General features: G+C 39.9%; 1 protein-coding gene across 3 annotated transcripts in view; it reads left to right on the forward strand.

Moving 5' to 3' along the window:
- dagla (diacylglycerol lipase, alpha) overlaps nt 1-15,155 on the forward strand; it is a 42,723-nt gene that overhangs the window by 15,084 nt on the left and 12,484 nt on the right. For all 3 annotated transcript variants that reach the window (XM_026167057.2, XM_026167066.2, XM_080297923.1), the window contains exons 2-14: nt 4,253-4,354; nt 4,516-4,727; nt 4,890-4,991; nt 5,079-5,217; nt 5,384-5,471; nt 6,161-6,295; nt 6,391-6,468; nt 7,108-7,232; nt 7,592-7,742; nt 9,513-9,596; nt 10,969-11,046; nt 11,316-11,396; nt 11,664-11,806. In XM_026167057.2, coding sequence (XP_026022842.2) covers nt 4,260-4,354; nt 4,516-4,727; nt 4,890-4,991; nt 5,079-5,217; nt 5,384-5,471; nt 6,161-6,295; nt 6,391-6,468; nt 7,108-7,232; nt 7,592-7,742; nt 9,513-9,596; nt 10,969-11,046; nt 11,316-11,396; nt 11,664-11,806 — 1,511 coding nt within the window. In that variant the 5' untranslated portion in view covers nt 4,253-4,259. The remainder of the gene's footprint in view (nt 1-4,252; nt 4,355-4,515; nt 4,728-4,889; nt 4,992-5,078; nt 5,218-5,383; nt 5,472-6,160; nt 6,296-6,390; nt 6,469-7,107; nt 7,233-7,591; nt 7,743-9,512; nt 9,597-10,968; nt 11,047-11,315; nt 11,397-11,663; nt 11,807-15,155) is intronic.

Here is a 15,155-nt window from a genome sequence, read left to right on the forward strand (position 1 = left end):
GATATTAATTATACTCACCAGTCACTTCATTAGAATAGAATAGAATAGAATAGAATAGCCTTTATTGTCATTGTACAGAGTACAACGAAATTGGAGTGCCACTCCCTTGGTGCAAGTTTCAATAATAAATATAAATGTAAAATATAAAAAGTACAAAAAAACAATCGTAAGTACTCAAACAATAGTATGTACAATATATACAGGATAGCAGCATTATTAGGTAACCTGAATGAGTGCAGTTGGTGTTCATTTATGACCAGAGGGTACTAGTTTCTTGAACATGACCTTGAGTTCACAGTCACCAGATCTCAGTCCAGTGGAGAATCGTTGTGATGTGGTGAAACAGGAAATTCACATCATGGATTACAGCTGAGAAATGTGCAACACCTGTGGGATGCTGTCATGTCGCCTTGGACCAAAATCTCTAAATATAATTGGAGCAAAAATAAGATGCAGCACTTCCTAAGTTGGATCTTGAACTTATAGTAGAGAGTAGTAGATCCTTGCAGTCATATGTACAACAACTCATACAGTCACATGAGAGATGAAAGTGTCATTATATGATCTTTTGTTCAAATCACCCAGCCTTAAAGCCATTACACGCTGAGCACTTTGGAAAAAAGCGACACAAAATTCCTTATTTTTTGGGGATCTGAACTTGCTGTGTAACATATATACACAATGAATAGTATGTGTTTTTGCTGGAAATTAATTGTCAAATAATACACTGTGGAAAAAATGAAGTCGACATTATTTAGTGTTGAGCTGGTCCTGATGTTTCTAAACAAGACAAAGAAGACAAGATTCTGGGTTCAATCAGTTTTCATGAAAAGGCAGCAGCAGTGAGAATTTCATGGTTTGTTCCAGGATTTGAAACTGTATCACGATCGCTTTTGCACATACAGTCCTGATGCAAAGTTGAAGACCACTTGAAAAATGGCAAAAAAAATCATATTTTGCATTGTTGGAGCTTAACAAGTTTCCAAGTAAAGCTTCAACATGCAACAAGAACAACAAGAAGCAATGGGAGTACTAGGTTTGGTTGGCAACTACGTTGCTCAACCACAACTGTAAGCAGTAAAAACCTTTACACACCAGCCATGTAAAAGATCTGCCTCCTCAGATATGGTCCCAACTCTGCCAATAAAGCCCCTTTTCCATTAGTACCTACTTGGTACAAGGTTCCAAGTAGATCTTCAATATGGAACAAGAAGAAGCTGGAGTGAGACAAAACATTTTTTTGAGCATGCAATTTAGTGAAAAGACGCTTAAACTGAAACAGGCTGTTTTACAGCAGATCAAAAGTTTAGATCTACATGCCTTCAAAAAGCTAAATCTCTGCAAAAATGTGGATTCATTATCATTATGGGTATATTATTATGAAAGATCAAGTAAATTATGGAACATGAGATTTGCATTCACTTTTGTTAGTACTCATCATTTGTAAACTGGAATTGTCTACATTAGTAGGTTTTGGGTTTTTTGGGGGGTTTTTTTCAGTGTTTGTTTGTTTGTTTGTTTTTGCAGTTGCATTTAATCCCAGTTGATGATCTGATAAAGGAACGTTACAACATTGTAGGAGTGCGTGGGCCAGTATTTTTTACGTTTGTTCCAAACAATAAGGAAAACCTTTGATCTATATTCAGACAATGCAAATCAGTGCAGGTGTTTAAGCTCAAAGGGTACTTATCCACGGACCAAATGGGAGATCTCATTACTGAATAAAGGTGTAGAAAAGTCTGAGATGAGGGCCTATTATGCTTTTCCTTATTGGAATATGGAGCTGGAAATTGATGTAAAAGACTAATTTAGTTTGAAGTAGATTTAACATGAACACAGGGCAGAACTTTTATCTCTCTATTGCTAAACTATTAGACTGTGAATAGCCTAAATTTTATTCTGAGTTAAAGGTCCGTCCGACTTAAAAGAGGAGAAGGGGGCATGGGAATCCATTCTGACAACAGTGTTTCTTGTGTTACTGCTTGTGCAGTAAGAGAATAGTGAAGGTTTTGTTTAACAAAAAAAAGACCTCCAGATCTGCACAGAGAAAATGCCAGTGTTTTGTGTAATACTACACATCCCTGCTGAGAGCTATGTAGGTGGTTGCACAAATGGCTCAATGAATGGCTTTTTTTCTTCTTCTTTGATTTCTTCCTTCACAGGTAATTAGGTGGATTCTTTTTGAAGTAAAAATCACAAACAAACTGTATGTTGTATGCAAAAGAATTGTTTATATTTCAAGCTTATTTCACAACTTGAGCTTAGCTGGATGGCTCATTTTCATTGTGACGCGCTGAACTACAGTAGGAAGTCATTATAACACTTGTAGTATTTTGATATGAAAGAGTGGGTTCTCTCCGAGTGCTCTCACTTCCTCCCACCATCCCAAAACAGGGATGGGGTTGGGCTAAATGGCGGTTCTCTTTATTAGCCTTGTGGCTGATTGGCGACCTCTCCAAGGTGTACCCTGCCTTTGGCCCTGCCATCACTGCTGGGATAGGCTCCAGCATCCCGGCGGTCCTGAATTGGATAAGAGGGGGAAAATGCATGGGAGTAAACTATTTTGCCGATTACTGAAGAGGCTACTTGTCTTCAAGTCTTTGACATTTAATTTGACAGTTACCCTTCTATAATACCACTTAAGATTATTAGTGCTGATGGGGTTTTTTTTCCTTCTTCTTTTAAAATCCTTATTCATTTTAGTGCAAGACAGCAACAACTTTTGATAATCTCTGTTAAAAGGAAGTCCTTTCAGAAAATAATATCTGTGAGTCGATCATCATTATTAGGTCAAGAAGCTTTTAGGTGCATACTTCTTTGTTGTTTACAGTAAAAAGGCCGTATTTGAGAGGACACTGTGAAATGTGATTATTTGCACCAAGTCAGTGTTCAGCAGAGAGGGAGCTTTTCTTTTAATGTTCTTAAACGTGGCACTACATGATCAAGCAAAAAACATTTGTGAGCATTTTCTCCAGTTAACTTTAACTGGAGTGAAGCAGAAGTCATGTGCAAAGCTACAACCACACATAAAAAGTCAGGAAACAGAGGTGTGAAAAAACTTGGAAAATATTAACAAAGGAACGCCAAATGAAGAATTTTGTTGCACCACCAATTTGTTGTGCCTGTACTCGGTCCAATCTGACTGGTTGCCACTAGAACAAACTTTATTGCATTAGTACACATGCATGCTTTCTGTGATTCATTTAAGTTGTCAACCCATTGTGTTCATTTATGATCCAACTGTACTTTTTGCTGCAGTTGTTATTCTTGGCAAACACGATCTCTTTGCACATTCCTACGTTAACCTTTAAGCAGGATATAATGCAATTTTCTCTGCTATTTTTTGGTGTCGTGATTCAATAAGACTTTATCAGCTATTGTTACTGTGCTTTTTTTAAAGGTGATCTTGGGAGGTGCTGCCAGTTTCTTAATAACTCAAACAAATGTTCTGAAACAATACTAAAAGGCAGAGGAGGGCTGGAACGGGACCAATAAGAAAACTTAAAACTATATTTCACTTATTACAAGTTACTAAGTCACTCACTACACTGATAGATGTACTACAGTTAATGGTTTTGTCATAATGGATGGCATATTTTCTTTGACTGAAAGCTGCGTCGCCCTCTACCTCCCTCCACTGCTTTTATAGTTCATTTCAGTTTAGCCCAAAGCAGCTTGAGTAATCTTGCAGTGCTTGTGCAACAAAGGAGGACCCCGAATAACATAAAAGATATTCTTTCACAGGGCTACAACCAGAATGGTGACATCATATGTTCCAGCTGGTTTTCTTCCTTTTTATACATCAAGTCTTACACGTACACTGCACCCTCCCTCACCCACTCGATCTCCTCGTCTCTACCTTCCATTATCTGTCACTCTTCCCCCTTGGTGAAAAGTCTGTTGTGTTATTATCTCCACAGCCCTTCTTCACTTTTAGCATGCAGTGCATTTAAGAAACCGGGGAAGGGGGGGTTGGGGGGGGGGGGATTCAGGACAAAGAAACTTCCCTGTGTGGCTGCTGATGCTGAGCTTGGCATGATCTGAATGCTGTTTAGTTCAGAGATGCATGTGTTGTGTTCATTGTTGGTTTAGAGTTTTCATTGTGGCTCTGCTTTTTTGAAGATAAAGACAGAAATTTCCTGTATACTGTGCACCGTGCAAGGTGATGCTGACTGAATTAGACGTAGTGAATTAAAAATGAAGCAGAGTTCCTTTCCCTGATGTTTCCTCTCTCCCTTTGGTTTTCCTGCAGGGCAGTGATGCCTGGAATGGTGATGTTTCGGCGGCGCTGGTCAGTTGGCAGTGATGACCTGGTGCTGCCCGCCCTCTTCCTGTTTTTGTTACACTGCATATGGTGAGTCAGTGTTTCTTCAGTAGAAATGACATTATTATTTATTTATTTATTTATTTATTTATTTATTTATTTATTTTTTGGGTCTTAACTTTTCAGTGTTTGGTTTGTAGATGTCTGAAGAAAAGCGTCTGTGTGATTGCTTCCTTACTCCGGTCTTTTAGGTTGGTGGTTCTGTCTGTAGTTGTGTTCGGCCTTCCATATGGCTCAGACAAGTCCTGTTCGGAAACCCTGGTGGACCATGGCCGAGGGTACCTGGGCATCCTGGTCAGCTGCCTTATATGTGAGAGCGCCATCATGTGGTTGAGCATGAGGGGCAGCATTTTGTACACACAGCCCAGGGAAGCTGTACAGTATGTCCTTTACATACGGCTAGGTAAGACATGCTGAGATGTAAAGTTTTTGGGGCTTTTTTTTGCATCCTGACGCTATGTATGATTGAAAGTGGCGCGTTACTTTTTTGTTTAGTTTGTATAGTTTTTACATTTACTAATTGATCATGAGTGTCCTCACACACTCTCCCTCTTTTTCTCTCCAGCTATTCTGTTGGTTGAGCTCGTATATGCTGTCGTGGGCATTGCCTGGCTTGTCCAGTATTACAAACCGTGCTCTGATGTCACTGCCAAAAACTTGGCTTTGGGTGAGTGAAACGTGGATATAAAGGAGAATGAGAAAGGTTTAAGTAAAAAGGGGTTTTGTTTGAATAATGTTTTAATATTCTCTGCAGGAATTGTTGTATGCAACTGGCTGGTAATTTTCAGCGTTTGCATTACCCTCATGTGTACTTTTGATCCCACGGGTCGGACTTTTGTCAAGCTGAAGGCAACCCGTCGGCGTCAGCGCAACCTCACTACTTACACGCTCAGGTATCAACAGGCTGCTGGGGTCAAAACGCTAATCTCTTTGTTATATTTGTTAGATTTTACCTATCAGATTTCACCTCCCCCCCCCCCCTTTTTTTTTTCTTTTTTTTTTTCGAACTCTAGTTCAATTGTGAGAGAACTTTTTTTTTTTTTCCCCCCCCTTGATTAGACACAGGCTAGAGGAAGGCCAAGCCAGCAGCTGGAGCAGGAGGCTAAAGTTTTTCATGTGCTGCACAAGAGCCCAAGATACACAATCGGTGAGTCGCAAAACAAAACACACTTACCGGTAACATTTTTTCCTTGAATTTGAAAATATAAAGGAATAAAACCACTGCTGGTGTATAATGTTCAGTAAGACGGTCATTAGAATAAGCCCTGACTGGATTAATCTTGACTGTGGCATACAGCTGCTCTGCTCAGGCTTACCAGTGACATTAAGCTTTTAATGTGAAATAAAAATGTGAAATAAATTAATTCCAGATAACAAGCTGCCATCAAAAAGCTAATCTCATGTACAGTGAAGAGATTTGTTTGTATTTCTGATTACAATCCTGGCACATCTTAAGTCATGAAATAAAATTAAAAAAATTGTGAACACATTTAAAGATACAGTTCATTGGTGAGTAGGTAGCTCCAGTGGATAGGTGGCCATGTGACTGATAATAAAAACCTGGTTATGATCATGTATATTGGTATTCATCAGTTGGTATAAGGTATTAGTATTAATCCAAAACCTCACCAGTGATCTGAATCTGTGTTTACCTGATTATGACATCAGAGACATTAATTTTTGGTCTCTACGCCTTTCTGGTCATTACTGGCAATAGTGTGTAGTCTGAACTAAGCAATAAACACTTAAGATAACATGCTCACAACATGCATCCTTTGCTGGCTTTTGTAGTTCATTTTCCTACCAGCATTCTCTGATCTATGCTTCTTCCTTCAGGATGCGTATTCAGAGGTGGCCAGCCTTTTTGCAGAGTTCTTCAGAGACCTGGATATTGTGCCTAGTGACATTATTGCTGGTCTGGTACTGCTCCGCCAGAGACAGAGGTCTAAGAGATCATCTATCCTGGACCAGGTATTACTGTCTATTTTAATATGCAAAAATATGTTGTTTAAAATGTTTCTAAATACTCTGATCTTAATAATGTCTTTGTTGGTTTTCTTCCAAAGGCCAACAATGACATTTTAGCCTTCTTATCAGGAATGCCTGTCACTCGTAACACTAGATACCTGGACCTCAAGAACTCGGTGAGTTTCTTCTGTGTGACGCACTTTCAAAAAGTCGACTTCTGTTTTTAAATCCCATTCCAAACCACATGGACTCTTATGAAAGTTAGAATTGATAAAAATCATTGCAGAAATGTGACATGCATTTCTTGTTCTTTAAAGCTCTCCTGAGTCATATTTACCCTTGAAAGATGTTTTGACAATGCAAAGTTATTGCACATGTTGCACAAAGAGAGGGCAATTATAATAAAGGTTTTTCTCAAGGTGTTTCAGTTCAAATGACAATGGAAGAAATTGTGACAAATTAAGATGTAGTCTCAGCATCCCTTAGATATTGGCTACATAAATCACAGCTTTGTTTATATTTCAGTGTACATGGTGGGGGGCACAGTGGTTTTGCATCATGTTCAACGATTAGAACTCTTGATGTGACAGAATTTTTTTTCTGCAGCGTGAACTGTATACGTGTCTCACTGTTAGTGTGTCTGCTCGCAAACATACCACACCAACAGCAAACACAGTATGTGCTCAACTGAAATAATATTTGAAGATCTCAATGATGTCTCAAGTTGCTCTGATGCAAGCGTGTGTGTGTGTGTGTGTGTGTGTGTGTGTTTGTGTGTTTGTGCTTGTCCATCTGTCTGCCTTTTCCTCTCTCAGGCTGAGATGAACATGTACAAGGATGTGTGCTATTATATGCTCTTTGCCCTGGCTGCTTATGGTTGGCCCATGTACCTGATGAGGAAGCCTGCCTGTGGGCTGTGCCGCCTCGCCAGCTCCTGCCCGTAAGCACTCAAACATACACCCGCACAGTTTTGATCTATTTGGTTTCTGTGTCTCTTGAGCCTTTCCAGTGCGGATCAAATTTCACATGCGTCAACACTTGCCAAGTGGTAATCCACTGAGACAATACCACTCTACTTAGACCCACTCACTGGCACAAGCAATGTAGAATTAATCACATACTCATATCCAGATTGCCTGCATTGGGATACTAATTATATCCCTGTAATCTTACCAACGTACTGTATTTCTCTCGTGTCTCTTTCACCTATTTTTTTTTTTTTTTTTTTTTTTTAAACATTGATTTGTTCTTCCTTTGGTTGACATCCTGTTTTCTTCTCATCTTCCTTTTTTTGGACAGCTGTACATCTGTGTCTGGATCTCGGCTGTCTCAGTCCGTGACAGTGGAAGAGGACAATTGTTGCGGCTGTAATGTCCTGGCCATACGCAGACACTTCCTGGATAATGACCTCAAGCAGGTCCACATTGTCTACACTTCCTGCCACGATGCTGTAGGTGACCAAGTAAATAATTAAAGGTGCAATCAGAGTCTTAGAGCTCACAATGCCCTAAAGGACTGATATAGACAATCAAATAGTAGGAGCTTTCCGCTTATCAACATATATGTTGCAAAAACTGAGAGATCTGTCAACATCCTCTGCAGTAACTCAAGTGTGTTTTCAGGAGATGATGAACAATGTAAAGCCTATCACTGATTCTGCTCAAGACTGTCATGCACAGAATCTTAACGTGCAGCTGTAGAGGGGAAGTGTGCCATTAATGTGCTCTGTACAGCATTTGTGCTCGGTACAGCATTTCTGCTCACAGCATAAAAAACAACACCCACCCTACATCATAATTTACTTCATGTACTTGTCACACTTTGCTTCAGTTCATTATGTGGATGGAGAACATGCATTTTAGCTGTTAATGTAGTGACAGCAGAGCAACAACTGCGTTCCTTCCTGACAAGGAAAGTAACGCTGACGGTTTGTTTAAACCCTGTGTCGTGTAACATGTTGGTGGCTTTTCTGCTTCAGATGTAGATTTGTTTTGCAAAACTGTTTTATGTAATAAGGCAGTTGAGGTGGTGCATAAACACTTCTGGATGGACTCTAAGGCCTTAATTTCACAGCCACAAATGTAGTTCTGTGTCCATCTGTCCATCCATTCATTTTCTTCGATGCTTATCTAAATGAAGGTTTCAGGGGCTGAAAGCCTTTCCCAGCTATCATAGGATGAGAGGCAGGGTACACCCTCGGAGGGAGGCCAATCTGTCGTGGGGCCACTCCTGCCCACAACCACACCTGCAGTCAGTTTAGCATAGTCAGTTAAGCTAATGCCATGCATGGACTGTAGGAGGAAGTAAGAGTACCTAACTCCACACAGAAAGGCGTCAGAGTGGATTAAAACTTAGGACCTTACTGTGAAGTGCCAACCACTGTGCCACCATGCTGCCCTAATTCCAAATAATTAAAAAAAATAGATTTGCAATAAGTTTGCAAGTCAAACACACAACATAAAGTATTTTGCTTTCTTACAGCTGGTGGGGTATTATCGTCATCCTGCTGGGCGGGCGATGTTGACACCCAAGTTTGTGCATGCAATAACTCGAGAACAAAACAACATAGGAGTTTCAAATTGATACCATAGGTGTATCCACAAAAAATCTCTGGCGAGTTCAAATCTTAGGCACCTCGACCTCAAGGTCAAAGGTCAGGTTTTCTGAAAATCTTGTGAATGCAATAACCTGAGAAGCAGGATTTTGAAATTCATACCACTGGTGCATCCACTCGGAGGCTGAGGGGTGCCACTGGCTGCTGCCAGTATTTTCTTACAGTAGGTCCACTTTGGCTCTTAGTGGAATTAATTACACTCCAGTTACGCATTGGTCCCCAATACTCTGCTTTAAACACATGTCTTGCAAAACAGTTTAGGAAAAAGTAGTTGTTCGATTAGTTTCCTAATGACAGTGAAAATTAATTTTCATCATAATTATGTTTGTTTAAATTCCAGCAGCTCTCAAACTAGCAGTTGAGCTATAACACATCGATGATTTGTAATGCAGAGCGCAGCCAGCCTGCGCTGACTTTCCATCTATAAATTTCTTTTATGAGCATGCACTGTGCCAAGTAGAAAGGTTTGATGACAATGACTGTGCTGTGGTTGCTGGGCTCCAAGTGAAACAGTGATGCACAACTCTTAGCCCTCCACTCACGATCCTCTCACGTTCTAACCAGTTTTCACTGTGCGCTCTGCTTCAATCTGCATCTTTCATACAGGTTTACGAGACTCCATTTTTTGTGGCAGTGGATCACGAAAAAAAGAAAGTTGTCATCAGTATCAGAGGAACTCTTTCTCCAAAGGTGACTTTCTTTCTTAAATTTCTGTGATTATTTAAATCTTTCTCTAAGGCTCTCAAAATATTGTCCGACCCCATTCTCTTCAGTTCCTCACAACAACACCACCTCCAAAGCAGGTGAAGTTCTCATGGCTTAGTGTTCTCAAACTCCTACACCTTTTCACACATAGAGCAGAAACAGGACTGTCCACCTTCAGAGATAAATGTCCTATCCGCTTTTTTTTTCATAAGCATTTGTGAAAATTCCTGAGCAGTGTTAAAACTGAACTGAACCATCAGCTGAGAGATTAATCATGGTTTTATAATAAAAGCAAATTGGCTTTTAAGAGGCAGCTCACTACTCATCCCATTGAGCTTTGCTCCCAGCTAGCCAAAAACATCCAGTTTATCAGTGTAACAAACAAGAACGCATGCAGAGTGGAACATTTACAAGAACGCCACAAAAATTAAAGAAGCATTTGCAGTATTTAGGAACATGCAGAATCCCGAATGATTACTGCAGCATTATTTTCATACACTGTTATAAAAGATGGATGTCGCTACTGTGATGCCACTCATTAATTTTTGAAGCCTGGAGATAAGGGTGCCCAATCCATCTTTACGTTTTGAAACCAGATGTAGTCAGAGAGAGGCAGGTCTGACTGTGAAACCACACCTGCACTTGCTAACAATGAGCTCATTGGCTAATGTACAGCGTACAGTCCTCCTGTCTGAAACATATTTAAAAAAGGACCAAAAAGGAGTGACCGAGTCCATAAAATAAGCAGACAGTTGTTTCCAGAGGTCAAGTTGGAAAGCTGGTTTCCTATTGACTTGTAAAGAATTGCAAGTCTTTTTTATTTCTTTTTTTCTTTTTTGCAACTGTAGGCGTTGCCCCCTAGTGGCTTCTAAATACAACGCAGGTTTAAGGCACCTTTGCTTTATTTTCATACCTGGTGTTTTTGCCGATCCTGTAGACTATCTATATACCGTACTGATTAGTTTGAGCTTTTGCAACAGCAGAAGTGGCACATCAGGACTGTCTGCGTGTTTGAGAAATGGTTCTGTGGTTCAACTCATCATTTTTGTTTTTGTTGTTAATGGAAGTGATGAAACATTATCGCAATCGTGACTTCTTAAATATAAAGTTGAAGTGATTCAGACACTTTAATCATGTAATCTCTGTGAGCTTAGTCTTACTGCTCTCGGTGTATCCACGTACAGTTATATAACAAATAGTCACGTTTTCAGAGGGGACTATAATGACTTTTTTTATTCCTGTACATAGTTTGGCATCTTTTATTATTAAGGTGATCTTTTTTTATGATCCCCGCCTCCGCTTGTGGTATTCTGCTTTGTGCTGTTGTCACATTTTGAATTTGCCTTTTGCGGATCAGGACGCCCTGACTGATCTGACGGGGGACTCTGAACGTTTGCCTGTCGAGGAACAGCAAGGCACCTGGCTTGGCCACAAGGTCAGAAATTAAACGACTCGCCTATGATACATCATCTCAGCGTTACAGTCTCCTGAGATTTTCTCTTTTAACTTTCCTGTGTTCTCCATGGTGCACTTTCAACAAGCAAAGTACATCCTATACTCCAAAGGTCATTTACGTTGTTAATAATAGAATAATTACTTTGGGTGTTTTAATGAGGGAGCAATGGCACAGACTTCCTGTGCATATTTCTTTCTCGCTCATCATCTTCCATCCACTGAATCCCCCCTCTCTCTCTTTCCTCCCAGGGAATGGTTTACTCAGCAGAATACATTAAGAAGAAACTGGAGCAGGAAATGATCTTGTCTCAAGCTTTTGGACGAGACTTGGTACATGACTCAGTATACTGTGTGAAGTATGGCAGGCTGAATGATGATCCTTTTTTATAAGAATTTGTACAGTGTATTTTTATTGGCGTCACTGTAGTACTTTAGTCAAGGCCACACTGGCTGCGTAACATTACCGTAATATTGGCTGTAGTGTATACAACAATTTATTTGGCAAACAGCAACAGAGGCAATTTCTTTAAGTGATTGTCTTCGCTGTGGTAACAAGTGTGCTCTTGTGAATTTAATGACTCTCGCTGTCTCACACAGAACAAGGGCACCATGCATTATGGGCTGGTGATAGTTGGGCATTCTCTCGGTGCAGGCACTGCTGCTATTCTCTCCTTCCTGCTGAGACCTCAGTACCCGACACTTCACTGCTACTCTTACTCTCCACCCGGTGGCCTTCTTAGGTGAGTCAATCTGGATCCCAATCCCAGAGTATCAGTACTACGGTGTGAATGCATTACAAAGGAAGTTACTTAAAGTGTGTTTTTGTTTTGTTTTTTTGTCACTGGTAATGTTCACAAGTCTGTCACATGTTTAGTTTCACTCCCGCTTGCTTGTTTACTTGGGGGCTCATTTATAAAAGGGATCTTGAGTATGGCAGAAAACCATGGATACATAATTTTCAGCCAGCTATATATACTCCACCCAAGAATACATGTCGGCTGGCATCAATCTCCTCTACCATTGCTGCGATCTCGTCTTCCAAGCAGTTTGCGTCTCTCATTCGGTCAGTTTCTGACTGAAAACTCATCTGTGCTGGCACTGTGCAGAGGAATGAAAAAACTTTTACTTAATACTTAATATGAAGTTTTTCCATCGCATCAGGGGTTTTTTTTCCCCCCCTCCCTATGCTTCCAGTGGCCATTGGGGTTGACTGCTCGTGCAAATGCTACTGGCCTGCATACAGCAATGCCAGTGACTCTGTTTCTTTCTTTTTTTTACTGACAGAAATCCTTGTTTTTTTTTCCAGTTGTTTCAGACATTTTGATACAAGTTGGTCAATTATTTTAAGTATATAAAATAAGAAATTATTTTATTTCTGTGCCGTTTCCCTTTGGCTTAAATCTCTTTGCAGGGAGGGGTTTGTGCTTTGTTTTTGTTTTTTTTATTTGGGGTTTTTTTTCCCCTATCACATGTGTGAGTTAAAAAATTGGATGCTCAGGATGTGTGACAGAAACACTTTCTCTTTAATGCTTACAATCTATTTTTATAAACCAATAACAAGCAGGTCATAAGGAATTACTTTAAATTCAGGCATAAATCCAAGAAGATTTTTATCAAGTAGGTCTTTTTCATGTTGTTCTGGGTCGTCTTTCGCAATACATACCAATGCTATTACTCACTTTATTTCTCAACAGAGCTGAGAAATTTCTTGTGATTTTAACAATACCAGTATGAGCAAAGTGGTCCAGTTTGGTTTTTTTGTTTGTTTTCCCGGTTTCCTTTTTTTTAAAAAACCTTATTTAATTGTAGAGGCAAACAAACAGTGAAGAGAGAGGAGGTGAATTGGAAGTAGAAGCCCAAACTCTTTCACTCTCAAGAAACTAGTTCAGGGGTGAGCTAGATGAAAGAGGAAATATAAACCAATATTTTGAGGCTAAACCAAGAGACATTTATTTTGGGGGGTTGCTTTTTAGGACAGGAAAGCAGTGAGAAATTACTGGGGAAATATGTGCAGTAAATGGCCTTCAGGCAGGTTTGAGGATTTGCTTTCTGGGCTTGAGGAATTGTGGTTTTAAATCCTACTTTAGTTGCCACTGATTGGTCAGAGTATCTTCCTGAAACAGATCAGAGGAAGCAGGTATCCTGATTGACATTCTGGTAGATGAAACGCAGCTTTGATGGATGCAGCTACAGATTTCTACTAAATTTAGTGTAATCCTTTCACAGTTTTCACAGTTACTGAATTATTTGAAAATGATGATAGACCCGGCGTATGTAGCAGATCTGCAGAGATGGACATTGCTATAAACATTTTCTTTTTTTTACCCATCCCCTCAGGAAGTCTCGTTCCTCAGTCTGAGAAGAAATATATTCTCCTTTAAGTGTAGGTGCAAGGTGGTGCATTTTACTGTGGACAAGTACCCCAAAGCTGTGGTTTGTACTTTCAGATCATCTTTTTTTGTAACGATGTAGCCTATTTTTGGTCCAGTGGTTCAGAGTTGACTTTTATTTTGACTGTGCACAGTTAACACTGCATACCACCATGCAGCTGGATAACTGTTTGCTATGCAAATTGTACTGGAAGGAAGCTTGTACCAAGAGGAAATTAAATGCTGCAGTGCACCTTTTAGTATTCTGTTAAAATCATCATGCATGGCAGTTCTTAAACTGCTGTCACAAGATTTCACAGAAGAGGGGTGGCTAAAGAAAAGCATGAGTAGATGTAGTATAAGCCCCACTAAAGCACTGTTTGTTGCCCACATGTATGCAGATGAGGGAAAAAAAAGATTAAGCCCCTTTTAAAGTTATAGTTTGTGTCCAAATTTTCCCAATGGCTTTTTGCCCCTCATGGGATATTGTCGTCACCCCACTCGGTGGACGGGGGGTTTGGCAGCTCACCGTATCAGTGTTTCTAAGTATCAAGAACCAGAATGAGAAGTTTCATCAAGAAATTCACTAAGAATCACACAGTTTAGAGAAAGAAGCAAGAGCCGTGCAACCCAAACACCACTGTTTCCACCGTGAAACATGGTGGTGAGAGTGTTATGCTGTGGGGATGTTTCCGTGCCTCTGAAACTGGGAATCTCGTTGAGGTGGAAGAAATCACAATGAAATAAGGATATGTGAAGATTTTAAAGGAGACCTGAAGCAGGCAGAAGCAAAACTGGGTCTGGGTCATCGCTTCATCTTCCAACACCACGACGACCCAAAACATACGCCGCTCCTGGTGAACAAATACCTCCTGAAAATTAGGGTCCATGTCAGAAGACAATCAAAGGAGCTTTAGAGATTCGCCAAAGAAGAATAGGCTGGGAATGTGAGACTTGTTGAAAACTACAATAAACGACTGCAGTAATTTTGACCATTGTAATGTTTGTTTTTTGTGAAATAATTTTGTTTCCATGTGCAAAGTACAGTAATGTGAGCATGCATAGGAAAACAAGGATGGTTGGAAAAGCTGTGTTTAAAAAAGCTCCTGGGAAATGCTCTTTTTTCCTCATCTATATAAGTTAATAATATGATAAACGTGTATTGTTTCTACAAATAATACAGTAAACTTTATCTGGATGGTATCTCTAGTTGATCTTGCAGGATTTATATGAACAGAGAACATCCTTTTTAGCTGAATGATCTGGTTATTCTTGCAATGAACTCTTGCATCAAAACTTAATTTTCTTAGTATTAATTACATCACTGAATGCTAAATGAATGCCTCTAATTAGCTATTGCATTCCCCCAATGTGGCATAAACATAGGCTTTCCAGCACATATGGTGTATGCCACATAATGAGTGCTCACTCCACAGTGGCACAGCTGCACTTTCAATTCATCAGACTTGCAACCATTTTCCAGTCATTAAACCTTAAACTCAAAAGGGGTTTTGTATTAAAACTTTACATTGCGCTGTTCAGTCACATGCTATAGGCTATCACATCACTATTTAAGAGTAACTGCCGACATTGTCAAAGCTTTGAGTTGCTGTTTTTGTTTTTTCATGGATTCAGCTCATTCATAGTAAACCCTTTGTGCATTTCCAAAAGTAGGCCTCCTTCATCATCTTCTTTTCGGTAACCTGTTCACATGCAAATC

The sequence above is a fragment of the Astatotilapia calliptera genome, chromosome 1 (assembly GCF_964374335.1).
Source record: "Astatotilapia calliptera chromosome 1, fAstCal68.1, whole genome shotgun sequence".
Lineage (NCBI taxonomy): Eukaryota > Metazoa > Chordata > Actinopteri > Cichliformes > Cichlidae > Astatotilapia > Astatotilapia calliptera.